This window comes from Macrobrachium nipponense, chromosome 13 (assembly GCF_015104395.2).
Source record: "Macrobrachium nipponense isolate FS-2020 chromosome 13, ASM1510439v2, whole genome shotgun sequence".
NCBI lineage: Eukaryota > Metazoa > Arthropoda > Malacostraca > Decapoda > Palaemonidae > Macrobrachium > Macrobrachium nipponense.
In genome coordinates this window covers 39,286,183-39,307,099 of record NC_087206.1, presented here as the reverse complement: position 1 = coordinate 39,307,099, position 20,917 = coordinate 39,286,183, and the positions used below count along the sequence as shown (strand labels likewise).

Here is a 20,917-nt window from a genome sequence, read left to right as displayed (position 1 = left end):
TCATCTCCTTCTTACTTCACAGAATCTTCAAATTCATATTGCAATTTGAAGACAAAGGAATGTAGCTCAAAATACGAGCTATTGAAAGGTAAGAAGTGATTTTAGTGTTCACAGTGCAGTGGAGGGTGCCTTCTGATCGGCTCTGTTTCGCTCCCAGGCCTAGACCTCTTCCAAGCTCACATACCCAGAGGAGAAGGAAAGTCGAAAGCCTTACGGAGGTTATGGAGAATCCCCACCGATCAGGCGTCCCCTCGGCAGGATCTGTAGAACGTCCCAGACTGCCAAGTTCGCCATTGGAAAGGCGTCCTAAATAGTAGAGGGTGTGTTCGATCGGCTCTGTCTCGCTCTCAGGCCTAGACCTCTTCCAAGCTCACAAGCCCAGAGGAGAAGGAAAGTCGAAAGCCTTACGGAGGTTATGGAGAATCCCCACCGATCGGTCGTTCCCTCGGCAGGATCTGTAGAACGTCCCAGACTGCCAGGGATAGCCATTGGAAAGGCATCCTTTAAAAAGTGCGTCTCTTCTTCCGTTTCTTCATCTTACATCCGAAAAGACGAAGAATGTACATGTTTGGAGTTCGGACGATCTGGCGCGTTCTCTGAAAACTAAGAGAACACTGAGCGAGAGGCTGAGAGCCAGCCAGCAAGCTAGTGCGAGCCACGTTCCAACAGCCAGCAGCGAGCCGCGTTCCAACAGACTAGCGCGAGCCGCGTTCCAACAGACTAGCGCGAGCCTCGTTCATACAGATAAACGCGAGCCTCGTTCCAGCAACTGAGCGCGAGCCGCGTTCCAGAACTTTTTTCTTGGCGCAAGGCGCCTTCAAAGAGAAAAACAGACGGCTAGACTGAGGAGCCTTATAGTAGAATGGCAATCAGAAGGATGCTTCCATTGAACGTTTACTGGCAAGAGGCTCGTAAAAGAAGACTAGAGGCGCTCGGAACTATCAGGGCGCACGGGACCTTCCACGCAAGTGGAACGTTCCAGGAGCAAGTCTCCTTTCTAGCGTGCGGAACATTCCAGGCGCGCAGAACTATCCAGACGCCAGGCGCTAGGTGCAAGGATCCAGGCGCCAGGCGTCAGAATATTCCAAAATCTTCATTTGAGAGAGAGGTCAGTCGCGAGACTCCTCTTTGAGTTTTTTAACTTGAGCAACTTTCCCCTGGCAAATGTGCAAGATGTCGCACAGGCAGCCGTTGTTTTTGTCAGAAGGATTCTGATACTAAGAGAAGCCCCTTTTCATTATTCAGAAGACTCCTGTGTTAGGCAGTTCCTCTCAATGCGGACTCTCTCCTTCATCCATGCTCTTCCCTCGTTTTGAGGAGGCAAGAGCTTTGGGAGTTTTTCTTAATAAGAATCTCATCGACGTTTGGGTATGATGGCGGATAGGAAATATCTACTTCCTTCCGTAAACCCTAGTGATGAACAGGAATTCTGTCTCTTCCGCGATTTATGAGGAAATCACGAAGATTTAAAGAGTTCCTGGATTAACTTCCTTCCTTAAGGATATATATACTCTTTCTATCGTTCTATTAACGAAAAGAACGAAGATAGTAGAAGGTAGTAGAGTTTCTGCTGTATGAGAATACGATACGATCAAATCCTAAACACATAACGTAGTTACTTCTTTGCTGTGCAACTCAATTACCAGTATCCTTCTACGACTTTCCTAGGAAGGACTACGCTTAAAGGGATTGTTAAGACAACACCTACTTAGCTTCTAGATGTATCGAAGTCTTGTTTCGCTTAAATATGCTTTAATAAGAACTTCCTGAAGTTCGATAATAATTTTATAAGATTCCTTTATTAAATGGAGTAGCTGGCAACTCTGGAAGAGTAAGGCCAGACGGCTAACGGAGACTGCTTTCGCTGAGAGCCTGAGACCAACGCAGTACCATGTAGGTGTCAGTCATGAGCGGTCTGGTTTATCTTTCTCTCCTGCGGGATGGAATAACTATCCGTATCTCTCCCCTACAATCGCGATCTTAACCTCGGATTGAGGGGATAGTTAAGCTAACATAAATAAAATATTGTATGCCTTTTGCTAAGAAGCTTTCAATAAGAGAGATAGTACAACCTTTCAATGCTGTGACCATAGGTAACATTATTAAGGATTCTATCGCAGCAGAACATTATATATAATGCTCTCAGGCTTACGAAAGCATAGCTTATTAGAGTACCTGCTCAGAAGAAGATGGATGAGTCGGATGGGAAACATTCTCTTTGTGGCAGAACTTGTTTCCCTGAATGGACTATACTACGTATATAAAGTTTTTTCCTACTAAGAACGGAATTAACATGTGAAAGGATGTCGGGTACCATAAAGGCACATGTGTTCTGGCACATAACCTAAAAAGAATTAGAAGGAAGCGCCAGCCTGGCACATAGCGCTAGAAGCGCAAAAAATTGCGCCAGCCTGGCGCAGTGAACCAAGAGCACCATCCAAGATTTTCTCGTTTTAGCGAGTTATTAACCTAAGAGTCCAGTAGCCTCTCGGACACCAGGCTCGGTAACGGCAAGATTCGTTCCTGATTTCGTTACCCATTTAATCACTTAGGCCAATTCCACGACTCTCTCATATCGCAAAGAGCATCGAGAATCTCTTTTTTCGCTCCTGTTTGCGTTAACAAAGAGAACCTTCTCGATCGACGATAATAACTGTTAACATGTTTAACATTTAGTGGAAAGAGTTGTGAGAACCTGCGGAAAGTCTTCTTCATAGATCTCTTAGTAAGGTAGAAGACGAACAGCCTTCCTATAGACTGCTTCCTTTTCCTCGAACCAAGAGAGGTAGCAATATACGCCATCTTTATTTTTTTTAGAAAGGGGAATAAACTTTAGTCTTTTTTCCCCTAAATATAAATTATTTGCAGAATTTAAGATAAAGGGCGTCAAAGAAAGAGAAGATAATACTTTATGCCTCATTTTGGCCTTAGAGAGGTTGGATTCACAGAGGTCATGTTCTTCTCACAGCATGTTTTGGAAATCTTTTCCAAGACAGTCTGAATATTCTATCAGCATCTATTATAAATGGACCTTAACAACCTCTCCACTCTGAGTCTGTCTGCGTGCAGACTGACCAGAAGTGGACATGAATGAGAGGATTTTTCAAGGTAAATGACAATAGTCATGGACAAGATATAGAATTGCTGCAGATCGTGCTAGAGGGAATAAGGAAGCTGTCCTCTTCCGATACCTCTGTGAACCACATAGCGGTTTTTTCTTCCCTTTCAGAGGGAAGAATCACCTTTGTATATATCTGCTATCAAAGAACGCAGTAAAAGGCTATACTCTGTCTCTATAAAGGGATTGGAGATAGCAGAGGATTAAGATCTTCGGGATCTTATACGATACCTCAATATGACAAGAGTAGGATATCATGTACTTCTAATGGGATCTTTTTTGTGGCCACAGATTCTATGTTCCGACAAGATGGAACTGCTCCTCATCAAACTTCTTTGAGAGATTTTTATGAGGGAATTCTTTGTTTCTCTTGGTCCCAAACGATCAAGAAGACAAGTGAATTTTTTGAGCATTGGAATCTCGCATCAGATTCTATGGAGATTAGGCAATGGGTTCTTGCCAGCATAGTATGTCTGGCAAAAGAACTAAAACCCCCTATTCCTGATTCAATGTTTTCAGATAGAGGTTTCGTTGTCCAGGCAGGGTACTTACGTTTTCATCTACAGTAGAGTGGTTAAAACGTTTGCCTACAGAGCCTTTGGAATGCGATGACGGCTCGAAATGCTTCCCAGAAGGTGTTCAGAGGGATACAATAAAGAGCTAGAAATCAGGAGTACTCCAATATAGCTCGGAGTCTCCTTCGACTTCCAAGCTTCTTCCCTTCCTTCGGACAAGGATAGGGAAGATTCTGCAACGAGAAGCCCCTTCAACAGGTAAGAAGAGATCTCGTGAGCAAGGGAAGTACTCAAGAAGGATCCTCCTCGGAGGAAGACTTATCTCTCATACTGTTAGATATCCTATCGTATACTGGATGTAGCTGACTACAATCACCTCCCCTTGCCGGAGAGGCCAAAGCTCAAAGTGGAAGAATTTCTTCCACCCTTCTCCAGTCTTGTGATTTACTATTGTGGATGTTCAGGACTTTCGGACAATGTAGCGCCAACCAGGAGCCTTATGCTAAAACAGTCGTAAAAAACGCCAGAGCAGACAGCCCCAAGAACACTGTCATTGTCTGATGAGGAGAAAGACCGGGCCTACAACCTGACACAGATGCGCTAGATGCGAACATATAGGACAGATAAGAGTGTCCGATGTGGACATTGCCAGACATCATCGAGAGACTACCAAGCTCGAAGCTCCGGCAAGTGGGGAGGCGCCAGGCAGGCGCAAGGTACCAGCCAGCCGCGAAGCTCCAGGCAGGCACAAAGCGCCAACCTGGCATGAGACGCAAGCCAGGCTCTAGGCGCGAATCTCCAGCTAAGGCGCGAGGCGTCAACCAGATGCGAGGCGCCAGTCAAGCGAAAGGTACCAGACAAGCGCTAGGCTCCAACCAAGAGCGAAGCACCAGCCAGGCGTGAGGTTCCTGCCAGGCTTCAGGCTTCAGACGGGAGAGATCCATTTCAAGAAAGCCCTGGTCTTCTTTGAAACATGGAGATCTCCTAAGCACTTCATAAGTGACTTGATTCCTTCAAACAGCTGAGAATTAAAAGCGCAGGAAGTGCGCGCTTTTACAAATTCTTGTTCTTTACATAACAATATGTCATATAAGACATATTAGCTGTGTTGTACGGTAGAGGCAACTCTGTGTTGACTTCTCATTACACAAAGGATGTCAAGTTAACCGACGAGAGATCCTTCTCTTTTGGTTTATACGTTTCTGCGGATACGTTACTGGGATAAGGAGCCGACACTGATCCTTAACTTTGAGTTAAAGTTATTTAACTTAGTGAAATTATTGGGGTTTTTGAAAGGAGTGTGGGATAACTCTTTTCAATTTGAGCGCGAACCCTCGTGTTAGGATCAGGTGATCGGGATCGGTGTTGCGCTCCTTCATAAGGTGTATTGTCATAGAAGTGGTCCAGTACCCATTGACAAAGTCCTTTCTGGCTCTGCCGAGTAAGCGGTTCATACCCCATCGGCAGACCCACAAGAACTCTTAGCCATAGATCACATATCTCGCTAAAGTCTTGAGGTGATGCAGACTACCGGGCAACAGCCACGAAGTCTACCACCTATCAGATAGGAACCAAGGTTTATTTATACCTACAACATATGTTGTTTACCTGTCTATTCCATGTTAGCTGTCTCTTACCCTCCACCAAAGGGTGTCAATCAGCTATGTATATATCTGACAGGTAAGTTGATTGTATGAAAATTATATTGTTATAATACAATAAAGTTTCATACATACTTACCTGGCAGATATATACATAGCTAAGACTCCGTCGTCCCCGACAGAAATTCAAATTTCGCGGCACACGCTGCAGGTAGGTCAGGTGATCTACCGTCCTGCCCTGGGTGGCAGTTTTAGGAACCATTCCCGTTTTCTATTCATATTTTCTCTCTTCCACCTGTCTCCTGCGGGGAGGCTGGGTGGGCCATTAATCGTATATATCTGCCAGGTAAGTATGTATGAAACTTTATTGTATTATAACAATATCATGTTTCATTTTGTCTTTATTGCATTTATGATGCAAGATCTGATAAGTAAAAACAGGTATAAAGAATTAAATGCTTCTCTCTTTTCTTTTACTCGGTGTAATACCTTTGTGCTTTATCTTATTGATTTCAGGAAAAGATGACTTAGTTGTAAAATTAATACCGAATCCTTTGGTATGACCAACACTTTCCTATTTTCTACAAAGCATGAGCTAATTGAAGAAATATAAACATTGCTAATTTTCTAAGCCACCAACGAAAATAATGAGATGCTGAGCGAGTGGCCTACCTCCCGGTACCAGCCAATCAGAGGCCCCAAACAAACGTCTCGTAGGCACAAGAATCTACCGCAAGTGTATTGACTATAGTATATTTCCTTGCTGGTTTTTTATCCATAACGTATAAGCGTATAATGTAAAAATATATGTCCTATTCTATTTAACATCATTTGTAACATAACTACACAGTAATTGTTTGCTATCCTATGATGGTTGAAATGCGATTCAGTTGTTCTTAGCAAAACAGCTGTTTTGTCTTCGATTGTAACTACGTTTATTGTTCTCTTTTACTTTTTTAACTTATTTAAAAACTAGATGAGATAGAGGAAAAGAGGTTAGTACATGAGAAACATTTTAAAATCACGAGTATATATGTTAATTTGTATTTTTTATTCTACTCAGATATTTTCCAAGTTTATTGCGCAGACAGGTATAAATTTTATTATGACCGTTTCTTTATTAATTTATATTACTTTCAACTCTAATGATTATGCTAAAGCTTTTACTCTCCTGTAGTTTATAATTTGTATTAATTTATATTAAATAAGGCTTTATCTTACTTTACGGGTACGTTAATGTTTTTTTAAATAAATATGTAGTAGTACATATAAGCTTCATCCCAAAAAAAGGGGGTTATGTTGAAAGAAAATGGCTATGCTTACACATAAAGGGGTAACAGTTAGTTGCTTAGAGATGACTTTTCGGTCGTTTTGGGATGGTTTGGCGTGTAGTATTTCTGTTTGAAATAATTTTAAATTGTTTTAGAATGATAATTTTTGTATATAAATTGTTTGTTAGAACTATCAAATTAGGTAGTGAACTATTAAAATAGGCAGCTATAAGCATTTTACAGTAAATACCTGGACTTTATAGCAAAAACTCATTCATGTATACTACAATATATATATATACTATATATATATATATATATATATATATATATATATATATATATATATATATATATATACACACACACACACACACACGTATATACAACAGAATTAGTGGGGTTGCCTCAGACACTTTAATCCGTTATCTCGGTGAGCTACTGTAATTTAGTGATTTGTATCTAACAGTTTTCAAAGATTTCATGTAAATGTATTATCGAAGTCATTCTATATTTTAAGATTATCTTAGCCGGTAAAGAATTTTCAGTGGACGTAATATATGATAAGCAAATTTAAAAACATAATGGTGACAGAAATGGGACATTGTGGCGGGTGATTATTCTGCCATGGTATATGAAATTTTTTTTCCATTATTGGTATTGTTGGTTGATGCAACCAATACAGTTAGTGTTTAAACATTTATTTCAAATATTAATTTAATTTATTTGGATAATGAAGCATGTTTGCGGAATTCCTTTGGGTGATAGTTACACTTACTTTTTAGCCTGTTACTTTAACTTCATTCCTGCTTCCTTTCTTTTAGTCTTGCTGTCCAGCCTCTCTTATTACTTCTTAGTGCAACTGTGATTTTTTCCTCATTCTACCTTTAGGTCCTTTTAATTCATCTTTATTTTTCTTTCTTAAGTGCAGAATGGTTGAAAGTACCCAGTGTTTGGCTTGACTGCCTGAATTTCATAAAAGCAAATTTATTAAATGACAGAAAGTAATAGCAAATAATTAACTTCTTACTTCAGGACGTGAAAAGAAAGTGCCAAGAGGCCTTGAATGTAATATTCCATTACCAACAAGTGGTGAAGAAGCAATGAAACGTCTTTTGGCATGCAAAGGGAAAGATCCATACAGCATATTAGGGGTGACGCAGGAATGTTCAGATGATGACATCAAGAAATATTATCGAAGACAGGTAAGTGCAGAGTGTATTAGAGTGATGGGTTATGTACACTTAAGTGCTGGCAGTAATGGCTTAACAAAACAGTACTCGGTAGACTAAAGACTACATATGATGATCAGTTTACTAATGTTAAATCTAGTTTATTTTACAGTCATTGATGTCCTTTAAATTTCACAATCAGTAGGCCATATATATATAGACTATACATATTTTAGTTATTGAAGTAAAGTACGTATTACTGATACAAGTTGATAAGTTAAAACTTTGGAAAAATGTCACAGACTTGTGCTTACAAGCCTTGTACACCATTCACAGTAGTGAACAAAGTTAACTTAAAAGCCAGGCTAAAAAATCAATATGCAGCACCCCAGGTTGGGTAAATTTTGAGGTTGGCCAATTTAAGAAAAAACACTTCAGTGGAAAGAGAGAGATATGCAAATGCAGAAGGTGTAAGAAAAAATAATTTTGAAATTTTCCCTACATGTCTCTAGTGAATTTATTTTGTAGAATTATAATTACAGCTCATGCAATATCAAAATAAATGAAGTAGTAAGATCAGTAACAAATTCTGTGTATATTTGTTGTCAAATATTTATGTAATTTTACTTTGAAGATGCAGTAACTTTTTTGGGTTATACTACATGTCTTTTTTTACCACTACGATGGGGGTTCCATTTTTGAAATGCGTTGTAAGCTGGAAAATTGTCAAAAATCCTAAGAAAACCTTACTTTCAATGCTTTGGGTGTATTAGAAACTATGTAAACTTTATTTTTTATTGCATTTTCATCAAAAACCTTCAAATATTGATTATTTTGAATTTTTGGAGTCATATTTCTTCTTGTCAGATTGGTGCCGTAAGCGCCATAACCCTGGAACATGGGTCATAAACCTGGAAATAATTTCTGGTGAATATAATTTAAAAATGTTGTAACCTCGGAACGTCGTAAGCCAGGAACTGCCTTTATTTAATTGAATTTTTTTCTCTCTCAATTATAACTGAAATACTAAAATAAAAGATGAGAACTAAAACAAACAGCAACCCCTAGGTATACTTAAGAGCAAATATATAATAAGACATCATGTGAGAGAGAAGCAGTACTTGCTCCTTTGAAGTCGAGATCACAGCTAGCTCATGAGCCACCTGCTTCTTGATTTTAGCCTGTCTAAAAGTTGCCATTTGTGAATTTATAGGCTATAGAAGTAATGGAAACTCTTTCCTGCCCAATTCCTTCAAATCGATGGTGTGTAATATTGATATTGTAATACTACACCTGAACACCTGAATTAGCCCTGGTCACTGACTAGCCCAAACTATATCCCCACAGATTTACCCACTAAGTGGGTAGTTTTAACTGTGCATTACTAATGCTGCAGGTAAAATCTAGTCAAATGAATTACCTGTGTTACCGTTGGCAACGCTGGTGGAAATACTGGCCACCAAAGGCCCGTCTCCTCAATTGTTCTTCGTTCATGTGGAGAGCTGGACGTATTCCTGCTCCTAGCAAACTTTTGGTATTTTAGCCCAACCCTCACAGTGTTTACCGAGGCCTTGATGGGGTTTGATATCTTTGGCTTTCGTTTACGACATCTCTTCCGATTTTCCCCGATTTGGATCATATTTCAATTGTTTTTGATAGTTAGAACTTCTCTGTTATCGTCGGGAAGAAGTGATCAAGCCTCATCAAGAAAATCCTTACCTCAATCTCTGCTTTATCAGCCTCTCCTCCAACAGCTGCTGGTTGAGATGTCAGCATGCTTCGAAAGTACCCTCAAAGTGACAGACATTCTTTTTGTTTAAGCTGTTGGCAAAAGTGACAGACGTTCTTTTTGTTCAAGCTGTTGGCAAGTGCAATGCAATGTCAGGCAAAGGTGTAAAAAATGTAAGGATTGATTCATTAGATCACTTAGAGGACTACCATAGTTGTCGGAATAGAAGGTAGCGGCAAAATCGCAAGAGTTAAGCAAAGAGCTAGAGTAGGAACGGTTCAGAATTGGAAGACAGAATGTCTAATTTGTTTGCTAAATTCATGACCAAGCTAATTGAAATAGAGATAGCAGTAGTATACTAATCATTCTCTTTCAGCTCCCCTGCCTCTTCCAGAACCAGCCCTAATGGGTGCCAGGGTCCTGGATATCCAAAAACCAAAAGAGGAGGAACTGGATCTCCTCTTCCTCCTCCTCCTTCCTTCCTTTCGTCTTGCAGTAGTCAAGCGGGAAGGCAGTCTTTTAACTATGTTGACATTTTAACATAGCTAATAATGGTATCTTATATCATATAAATCAGAAATCATAAGGAATTTGTACTTTTCACTGCTTTTCAAGAATATTCCCTCAGGTGACGGAATTTGGTAGCATGACGTCTTCATCAGTTTAGCAGATGAATTTCCGTCAGTAATTATATGATGCCATATGTTAATTACAGTTACAAATATAATTACCAGTCACATTATCAAATTACAATTGAAATTTAATATAAGATAGTTTAAAGATTTACCCTTAAAATTACCTAGAAAATGTGTCATTGATTACATTTCATTGAAGTACAATTACAAGCTTGCAGTCAACACATAGCCCTACTTTGGGGGAGGACATGGCCGAGACAGGCAGAGATGCCGACTAGTCAATTCCTTCACTCCAGATGCAACCATCTCACTGGGTCTCAGTGAATTTTCTTTTTCCTAGTTAGCATAAATGAATATCTGGATACTTTGCTTATCGTACGACATAATTTTAAGTCCAAATTTGACTAATATGTCTCTTTGGAAACTAGTTTTTTTTTTTTTTTTTTTTTTTTTTTTCCCCCTCCGTTAATAGATTACGTAAATTTCACAGATTCCATTTGTTTTCACTCATTTTCATTGGTATTACGAGCTTTATGATATTTATCTTTTATCAGTGTGAAAACAACAGTAAATGAGCTCTTTCATGCTAGTAGTTTTCTTCTTTTAACCACGGCTGTGTTTGGACTCATATAAAAGCTTGGGAGTTTTATCCATGTTGCCGGTGCACGTAATATTACCTTATCAGCTTCAGCTACATTTATAACATACATACGGTAAGTGTTTACTTTCATACGCTGATTGAATACAATAAACAGATGTTGCTATCAGATTCGATTATATTAGCAAACAAAGTAGTTTCTCGTTCGATTGCTCATGGCTGTACACAGTTATACAAGGAGTATATATCATTAAGATAATACTTATCAACTTAGGAGATGGTGTAAAGATATGGAGGTAGAGAAGTTAGACGATTGTAATTTGGCCTCTCTCTCTCTCTGCCTTCCTTTTACTTTTCCTCCTTTCATATTCTCTTTCTTTATCTTACCTTCCACGCTCTCCTAACACTTGATTCATTGTGCAACATCCTTTTCAGCACTGAATGACCTCATAGGTCCCAATATTTGGCCTTTGGCCTAAATTCTATATTATCTTTAACTCTCTTGCTGCCTAACTGCACGCTGCTGCCTACACCAGCTGCGCACGAGATATAGAAAGACTTTAATTTCAAAATGTAGTAGTGCCCATTTTAATTACTAACCCCATCATAAAATCGAATCATCATAAGATGAATTACAGTAGCTTGAATACGGACTGTATTCACGATCATGTCTTGCAGAATTTGCCTGATTTTTCTAATGATGTTTCAAGATTATCATGGGGAACAGAGTTGGTCTAGTTTCTTTCTCTCCCAATTTCTTCTAAAACTTCTTCTAATGTCTTTACACAATCTTCTTTATCCGTTCATTCTTTGGAGGTTGCTTCAGAGTCTTCTCTCACTCATCCCGTTTCTTTGCCATTAACACAGCAGAACAAAGAGTTTTCATAGTTTCAATCCTGAAATTTGGGGGTTTTGACGACTCTCTCTCTCTCTCTCTCTCTCTCTCTCTCTCTCTCTCTCTCTCTCTCTCTCTCTCTCTTTTTTTTTTTTTTTCAGGGTTGAGGGAGGTAATTTTCGCAGATCTGTCTTCTTAGCACCTTCCACGGGTCCTGTAGTTCTCTGGCTGCCGGTCTGGGTTTGAGACGTAATGTGTCCTCCGTGGATCTTGCGGGGGATACAGCAGCTGGCGATTCGTCTGCGCCATCATTGACTATCAGTACGGTTGTGTCCTCAGCCCCTCCTTTCAAAAGGGTAGCTGGTAATCTTCCTTCTTTGGTTCCCATTTTTATACTTTCTGGGTTTGAGACGTAACGTGCCTACCGCGGTTATTGAGTGGCGCTACGGCCGTTGGTAGTTCATCTGCACCATAGTTAGTACTATTTGTGCCCTCGACCTCCTTTTGTTAGGGTAGCTGTTATTTCCATCTGTGGCTCCCATTGGTTCCACAGTTCGTAACCTGTCATTAAAGGTACTTTTATGTGCTGCACAAGTTGGTTCTCCACCTGCACAATGTTGATGTGAGGAGCTCCGGTGGTTACTCCACGTGTCTTCTTTCTTTCTCCTGTTTTTTTTTTTTTTTTTTTTTTTTTTTTTTTTTTTTTTTTTTTTTTCTTTCCTTCAAGGGGTTCAATGTGGGTTTGGCCTTGGTTCCTGGGTTTCCGGGAGTACTTCCTTCCCTCACATGATCAAAGTAGCTTCAGCTCCGGACTCCTGTCCCAGTTTAATATTGGTGTAACCGAGTTTGTTGGATCGTGTTTTGTGGCCTCTCCGCTGTTGGAGGCATTCCTCGCCCATTGTAGTTGGCCAGGTCTCATGTCATAGTCACTGGCTGGTGCAGGTTTTGCAGTCGAGAGAGGCTGGCTCAAGGTTATGTCATCATCTTGGTTGGTACACGTTTGGCATAACAGAGAGTGGTTGACTCCTAGGGGTGGGCGTTCATCGCCAAGGTACATTCGGCACAGGTGTTTGTCGTTGTCATTACTGGGTAGTGAGGGTATGAGCAGTCGTGTGAGAGTAGCTCAGGGTTATGTCATAGTATCTAGTTGGTACATGATTTGCGGAACTGGGGACAGTTGGCTCGTTGGGGGGCGGGGGGGGGAGCTGTGGGGTGGTACAGGCGTTTTACGTTCATCTGTGTCGTTGGGGGGGGGGGGGTGTTGCAGAATTACGTAGGCAAGTATGACTTGCTCAGGTGTTTATCATCGTCTTGTTGGTATAGCATTGCGCAACTGGATTGGTTGGCTCAGATATCCTGGGATCATGTATGTGAGCTGTTGGTATCGAGCAGTCAGGTGTAGTAAGTCCAGGGTTCTTAGTTGCTGCTCTTGTGGGTGCTCAGCCATTCTCCTTTTCCTGTTCTGGTGCGGTTGGACAGGTCTGACAGAGGATACCCTTTGAAGAGAGCATCTGGTGCTAGTTGTGGGTTTTTGTTTCTCCGGTGAAGGAAAGCCAGTATAAACAGGTGGTGGACTTTGTCCATTCTCTCTTTCTGCAGTTCAGGCTGCAGAGGAACCTCACAGTTGATTCAAGCAATGTTTGATACGTTGTGTTCGGCTAAACCAGTAGTCTCTCAAACATCAAGTAAGCTGATCTGGTTTCAGCCGAGTCGGGCAGGTTTTGGGGAAGACGACTCTAGGCTAGCATCACTTTGGGGCCGAGTAGACTGGATTCATCCTTGCTTCCTAATTGGGAGTGTTCTGTATGAGGTAGCATGTAACCATTCTGCCGGTGTCCAAGTTCCAGTGTTATGAATCTGTTGTGGCTCTTCTCTCTTGGGTTCCTTCGTTGATTCGTGTGGTAGGGGTTACAGATCGTGAGCTTTGTATTTTGATGACACCTTTCACAGCCAGTCAGAGGACTTGTCCCACTTATGTGGATGTTGTGAGAGTTGATGGGTGTTTCTCAGATCCTGGACTGTTTGACAACCTCATCACTTTGGTTTCGATGGGTTTGCATGCCAAACTAACATTTCGGTTGGCTGTACTACGTTCTTGTTAAGGAGAGGAGGGACTTCTTGTTACATCATCTGCATCAGCACTATCATAAGAAGGTTCTGTTGAGGGCACCTTGCGCTTAGCAACAGTCTTAGAAACAAGATGTCTCCTCGATGGTCAATTTCATGTCGTTGTCATAATTAGAGTCGCAGCAGCATTGTTGGATGATCGTATAGCAGGTGACGGATCACAAATTCTGCTGTGTTAGACTAAGTGTATTGTACCTTTAGGCCCTTGAGGTTAGGACAGATCCTGATGGTCATGTTGGAATAACTACAACTTCTGCACAATCATCTGCATCCTTGAGCAGTAGAGAACTTGAAGGTCCTGCACACTCAACTTCTCCTAAATACATGAGAGGCTAGATAGCCACGTGGGAGGTTCACTGTTTCCCTTCCATACATGAGAGGTGTAGAATACCACATGGGAGGTTCTTCAGACTCGGGCGATACCTTGGACTCAACACTGACAGTAAGATACCTCCTCTGCAAGCATCCTCACCGACTGAGTTGGACAACTAGGTGAGGAGATCTGCTTTTACCTCCATGAATAAAAAGTATAGATTACCACTTGGAAGTTACTTCTGACTTAGACAGTATCTTAGACTCAACACTGACGTTGTAGTACTTTCTTTGCAACATCCTTACCTACCGAGTTAGATAATTAGGGGAGGATACATACATTTATACTTGGTAGGTTGATAACGAGTTACCTGCGTATGGGCGTGGACAGGTCGGGCTGAATTACATTGATCCCACCTCCATTAAAATTTTGTTAATCAGGCTATTTCAGGTGTTCAGGAAGTGTATTACAATATGAAGTTTTCATGATCAAACTAATATTGTAATACTTACCTGAACACCTGAATGATCCCACCCTCCTCCCCCACTTCAGTTCGATAGTAAATGATTCAACTGAGGAGCCGGGCCTTTGGTGGCCGGTATTTGCACCAGCGTTGCCAACGGTAATACACGTAACTCATTTGACTAGATTTTACCTGCAGTGTTGGTAATGCTGACAGTTAAAATTATGTGGGTAAATCTGTTGGGATATAGTTCGGACTGGTCAGTGATCAGGGCTAATTGAGGTGTTCAGGTAAGTATGACAATATTAGTTTTATTATGAAAACTTCATGCTCACCACGAGTGGATCCGTCCACCATCAAAACCTGTTATTGCCACTCATATGAGGGGATCCGTCTATTAAGGGTAGGGCTGGAAATGTAGAGGATATTGAACCATAAGTGATGTGCTTAGAAAGTGAAGGAAATGGCAGAATTAATTTCACCATATAAATCGATTTTTAAATTAATGAAAGGGAGGAATAGATCAAACGCTTTTAAATATCTTCCTACACAGATATTCCAAATAAAGAATAATAATGCTGTGAAAGTGCAATAACTTGACAGCAAAAACTGCATCAGTATTGCAAGTCAGTATGTGGTAGACCTAGGTGGAATTGACTTGTGTTAGCACATCCTTGAATAGTTATGCATAAAGTGAATGGCGTTTGGATAATTGTAGTGTTTTTTCAATCTGTATTTTTATTATAAGTTCAAATACCTGTGCCATAGGTGATATTCTATTTTTGTGCAGTTTTACTCCCTTCAGGGCCTCATAACACTTCCAGGGGTTCATTGTTCAGTTTGTGTGGTATAAATAATTAGCCTTGAGTAATTGTTCTCTCAACATAACTATTACTTGAAGGTGTCTTTTGCTGACAATTTTAATGCAGATTTGTGAAGCATCTGCTATGGTTTTAGTTTATTCTAGATGCCAAAAGGTAATATATGTATTGAGGCCATGCCTAAGGGCAAAGTTGTGAGCTGTGGTGGTGGTGGTGGTGGTGTTGTGTGTGTGTGTGTGTGTGTGTGTGTTTTTTTTTTTTTTTTTTTTTTTTTTTTTTTTTTTTTTTTTTTTTTTTTTTTTTTTTTTTTTTTTTTTTTTTTTTTTCATCGTCATGGAAGATTTACATACATTTATTATGCAGTATAAATATAGAATAGAAAAATGTTACACATAACACAATTATTCTTCCCTTACTTGTCAAGAAGACCCATCTGTCACACCCAGAAAAATCTATCTATTTTCTTCTACATTTTTTTTCAAATATATTATAATTATTTATAGTAAAAATAAAAAGGAAATGTTGTGAGCTATACTGCTGAAAATATTCCAATTTCATGGTAGTTCAAAAGGTAAAATTTAATGACGCTGGACAAATTCAAAAACTTTTCTTGTGTAGTCTAGCTGTTACTTGTAACAACATAAGAAATTTTTCATGTGTTTTCTATTTTTATTTTCTTAGTTTTTATTAGAATACAGGCGGCCCGCGGTTAACGGCGCAATCGCTCAGCGGCAAATCGGTTTTACGGCTGTCGTAAAAAATATTCATTAAAAAAATAAGGTATTTTTATGGCACAATTTTCAGCTAACAGCGCTGCTAGCGCCGTTGTGTAACGAGTTCCTAAATGTATGAATGCCGTTCAGACCATAAAGGTTATGCAAATTATATTAACAAATTTTATGGAGAGTTATTACATAGGTATTAGGGTAAAATATATGCCTCTGATGCTGTTCTTTGCAGAAAATATTGAGTTACATAAGTGCAAATTTAGCTATGGATGTATCGATTTATAAATGTTCATGATTTTATGTTTAAAATGTGTATGAAAATGTATTACATATATGGTATTTTTATTTCTGCACAGAAATATGATACGCTTTCGAAACTGCCCTTCACACGTTATCAAATACGATGGTTTTTCATGTTCTTTCTTGTGAGCGCCGCCTGCCGCTTTTCCGAAATATCGAGTTAAAAAAAAGGTGGAAATTAGCAATCGATGTGTCAATTTTATAAATGTTCATGCTTTTATGTTTAAAATGTGTATGAAAATGTATTACGTATAGGGTATTTTTTATTTCTGTGCAGAAATATGATAAAAAGGCAGCTTTTGAAACTGCCCTTCACGCTATCAAATACAACGTTTTTTCATGTTCGTTCTTGCAAGCCGCCGTCTGCCGCTCTTCCGAAAATAACAAGTTAAAAACTGCAAATTTAGCGATAGATGTGTCGATTTTTTTAATGCTTATGCTTTTATGTTTTAAAATGCATATGAAAATATATTACGTATAGGGTATTTTTATTTTTGTATATAAATGTGATACAAATTAAGGCAGCTTTTGTAACTATGCCCCACGTCGTCAGGGGATGTTTTTTCATGTTCGCTCTTGTCCGCCACTGTTCCGAAAAATGCATGGTGTTATTTTATTAATTATGCATCTTTTCCATAAATCATTTGAAAAGTCATACATTACTTCACTGTATCCAATAATATTGTATTTATTCTCATATTACTGTATTATAAAATACTACGGCAAATCTAAGCCAGTATTCCGCAGAGCGGCCAATGTTGTGGTTTGAAATCAGCTGATGGCGAATACGAGTTTGTTTCGCCATATTTAACGCAATTCTGAGCGAAATCTCTTCCTTCTAGTTAGCATAAACGAATAACTAGATACTTGCCTTATATGAGACAAGGTTATTTTTCCTTCTACAACGTGTTTTTAGATGGAAATATGGATTGAATATGTCTCGTTGTGAATGTGAACTACTTTTTTTTTCGTTAACAGATTACGTTGGCAGCATGTTTATTGCGTAAAAAAAGTTACGTGATTCCGTTCGCAATTCTCCTTTATATCATCGTAATACGAACTTTACATTATTCATCTTATATCGGCGTGAAACCAACAGTAAAATGTGTTCTTTCAAGCACAGTAGTTTTGATTAAAATGATTTTATCTCAATTTTATCTACGGTTGTGTTTGATGGCATACGTTTACTGGATTTATCCTTGTTGCTGATGTACGATAATAGTCATTAGCAGCTTGAACAGTTTTCTCAGCTTGTTATAACTAGGTTTAAATTTAACAGTATATTTCCCGATAGATCTTTGATCTATAGCGAATAAAGTTATTACATTAAGATATCTCAGATCTATTCTACATAACGCCATTAAAACAACTACGGTAATAGTGTACTGTAGTACGATGATTGAAATACAAGCCAAACGGATGTTATCCAATTCGGTTGTACTTAAAAAAAAAAAAAAGTCATCGTTTCTCGTTCGGTTGTTCATGGCTGTCACACGTTCACGCAACAAGTATAATGTTAAAACCATACTTTCATCATTCTCTTTTTCTGTTATTGAACTTATGTAACTAGAAGATGGGATAAAGTTAGGCTATTGTAATTTGGTCTCATAAAATCGGACTATCGTAAGACGAATTATCGTAACTAAAACACTACAGCTACCTGTACACTGTATAAACCTTATTATATCTTTACATACTCTAGACACCCAAAGGATTAAAGCTAGGCTTTTTTCACTTGACAGTATTTATAATGCTGTAATGTACTGTACAGTAAATTCTATAGTACTATACTGCATAAATATAATTTTACTTATTGCGCCATTGTGGGATTACGGCACCTTTGACTGGTCTAGAGTTTTGAAAGGAGGTGTGCAGCGGCGGTAGGCTTTAAAATCGCTTAGCGCCGAAAATCACTTGGCGTCGGCGGCCAGGAACGGAACCCTGCCGCTAACCGAGGGCTGCCTGTATATATAAAACTATATATATAAGAAAAGAAAAGTTTATCCGAGTTTCCCAGATTTTTTCAGGGAAAACAACATTATACACAGATGTATTTCACAAATAATGATTAATCTAGTAAACCATTTTATTTCTTCTTCACAACCACTATTAGGGGGATGGATGTGTTTAGTGCAGCGATATCTGTTTACATCTGGCTGGAACTCACGTTCGGTAATTTTAAGTCTGTTTCTTGGCTTGCAAAGAAGCAAGGCAACTGCATTGAATCACTAGGCTACTTTTATTGTAGCCTAGATTTTAGCTGACACTGAGTCTGATCTGGTTGGGTGGCAGCTACATGTGGTAACTGCAGGTTCACTCTATGAGACTACATGTAGTTTATAGGCGTCAAGCAAACATTCGGACTTTTGACTCTAGCTTTGGTCTATGCAACAGAGCTTTGTATTAGTTTATATAATAGTAATGTCACTTTTATTATCTACAAACTACATACTTTTTCTTTTACCCTATGCTTTGTGTTTATGATATGTCATTCAGATTTAAAAGAAATAAAGGAGAGAGAGAGAGAAACATAAAGCAAGCTATATATTGCTTAGAATTAAATGCTCTTAATCCCACTCTGTTGCCCCCAATATCAATCCACCGCCCTCCAGGGACAGTACCGCCCACTTTGGAAACCACTGCTCTACATCGTGACTTGGTAAGAAGGTGTAGGGGATGAAAAATACAGGCATGTCATTCACACCTGCTTTCTATGATGGGCAGACTTGAAGGTCAGGCACTGCTTCCTTTGGGGTCAAAAGGGAAACATTTGTGCCTAAACATGTCTCAAATGAGTGCCGACAATTGCCCCGTAGATAAGACCTGAATGTAATGGTCTGGTCCAAGAAGGTAGAGGAGATGAAAAGTATTTGGATCTTGAGGTGTCGAGAGCAAGTCTAGATACTGATGCACCGTGGCTAATCATTACAGTTCTGACTGTGTTTGCAGAGCTTCTCAGTAAGACTGCTTTGTGTGGCTTCTAGTAATCCTTTTCCACTGAATATATAAGTCAAATCCTTAGCGATTACTTCCTGCTTTCGCCATACAAAATTGCCAGTAAATATGTAATCATGAGTGCAATGAATAGAGGCCTTGCAAAGAGCACATACTATGGGTGTCTTCTTCTTTGGCTAACAAAAACTAGAGCTATCAAGGATCAGTTCTTGCCAGTTTTCAATGTTCAGAAATCACACTGGAAGCATCTGGTTGTTCCTGCCTACACAAGCAACCAAGATAGGTAAAGGTTCAACTGAAGATGGAGTCCATCTTGCAACGAATCTAGCATATGAAGTCATAGGGCCCCTATGGAACACCCCTAGATAGTATAACTCTGTAAACGAGGTCATTTTGTCATGCCCTCAACCTAGGAAGACATGACAGTTTGTGTGGAACACCCTGTACAGCATAACCCTTCTGGAGTCTGTTATCTGGTAGACTGAGGGAAGGAGCAGCAGCCAGGGGCCTTTCATTTTCCTTCTGTACGAAGGTGAGCATATGCCGGTATGTTTCATATCCATAGCTAAGGATAACTCAATTGGCCAATCTGCTAAAGAAGATTCCTTTTCAAGATGATACACACAGCAGCTTGACTGCAATGCATAACCCTTTCCCAAACTGCTTGAGTTGCTTCCTTATCATCCTTGTCTCAGAATACTACCAAAGAGGATTAAAAGCCCTGAGAATAATAAAAGTTGGCTTTCTTAAGTAGAGGATGTCTTTGGAGTGAAAGGGCTTGAGGTAACTTCACTTTACTGACAAAAGGAACTGGGAGCCAGACATTACCAGTAATTTTTTTTTCACTGAAATTAGGCAATAAAAAAAAAGGTTAAGAGCAAGCAACATCTCCCTCTGCATTTAACAATATCATTCTTGCTGATCAACGAAACTCAACATTCATTCATAATATGTTCAATGGACAAACCTTGTTACCAGCTAACAATGGGAAGCGGCAAGTCTCGCCGATGACATCAGAAGTGAGCACCAAGAGGTGTACCGGACATTGCCCATGTTCGTAGTATTGGAACTTCAGACGCTGTCTGTGACACATGGAAGTATCTGATGCTGCCAGTCCTTGCACCATTCCCTTCTTGTCACCTCCTTGTCCTCACATAGTACATCAATTATGCTGCATGGTGCAATTTTCTTGGTTTTTTTATTTTGTTGTGCACCATAGTAGTGATGTACCGCACTAGACACTAGTAACAACCACCTGTCGCCTAAGTCCACACACTGACATTGAATACCTGTGTCTGTGTGTTGCCAGTGGACATCACCTTTGAATTGTCTGCCGGTCTTTGCCTTGTGAGCAGGGTAAAAACAGTGGTATACAACCTCATCTGGTACCACTGTTTGTTGCCAAATCTACTTCCATCGTTTTAACGCTTATGACGTCATCCTGCTTCGCCTATGATAATGTAACAATGCTTGTCCGTCGGACATTGTTCAACCATGTGGCACACCTTAAGTTATGAGGTTGACTTTTTCATTTCTTGCCACTCCTAATGAACAAGAACCAAGCAAAACTTTATTTGCAATTTTGTATGGGGAAAGCAGCATGCAATCGCTAAGGATTTGACATATATTCAGTAGACAAGGCTTCTTAAAAGAAGCCATAGGAAGCAGTCTTACTGAGAAGCTCTGCAAACACAGTCAGGACTGTGATGATGAACCATGGTGCATCAATATCCAGA

At 39.6% G+C, this 20,917-nt stretch overlaps 1 protein-coding gene across 3 annotated transcripts in view; it reads left to right on the top strand.

Moving 5' to 3' along the window:
• LOC135225754 (dnaJ homolog dnj-5-like) overlaps positions 1 to 20,917 on the top strand; it is a 101,870-nt gene that overhangs the window by 44,675 nt on the left and 36,278 nt on the right. For all 3 annotated transcript variants that reach the window (XM_064265196.1, XM_064265195.1, XM_064265193.1), the window contains exon 5: positions 7,541 to 7,710. In XM_064265196.1, coding sequence (XP_064121266.1) covers positions 7,541 to 7,710 — 170 coding nt within the window. The remainder of the gene's footprint in view (positions 1 to 7,540; positions 7,711 to 20,917) is intronic.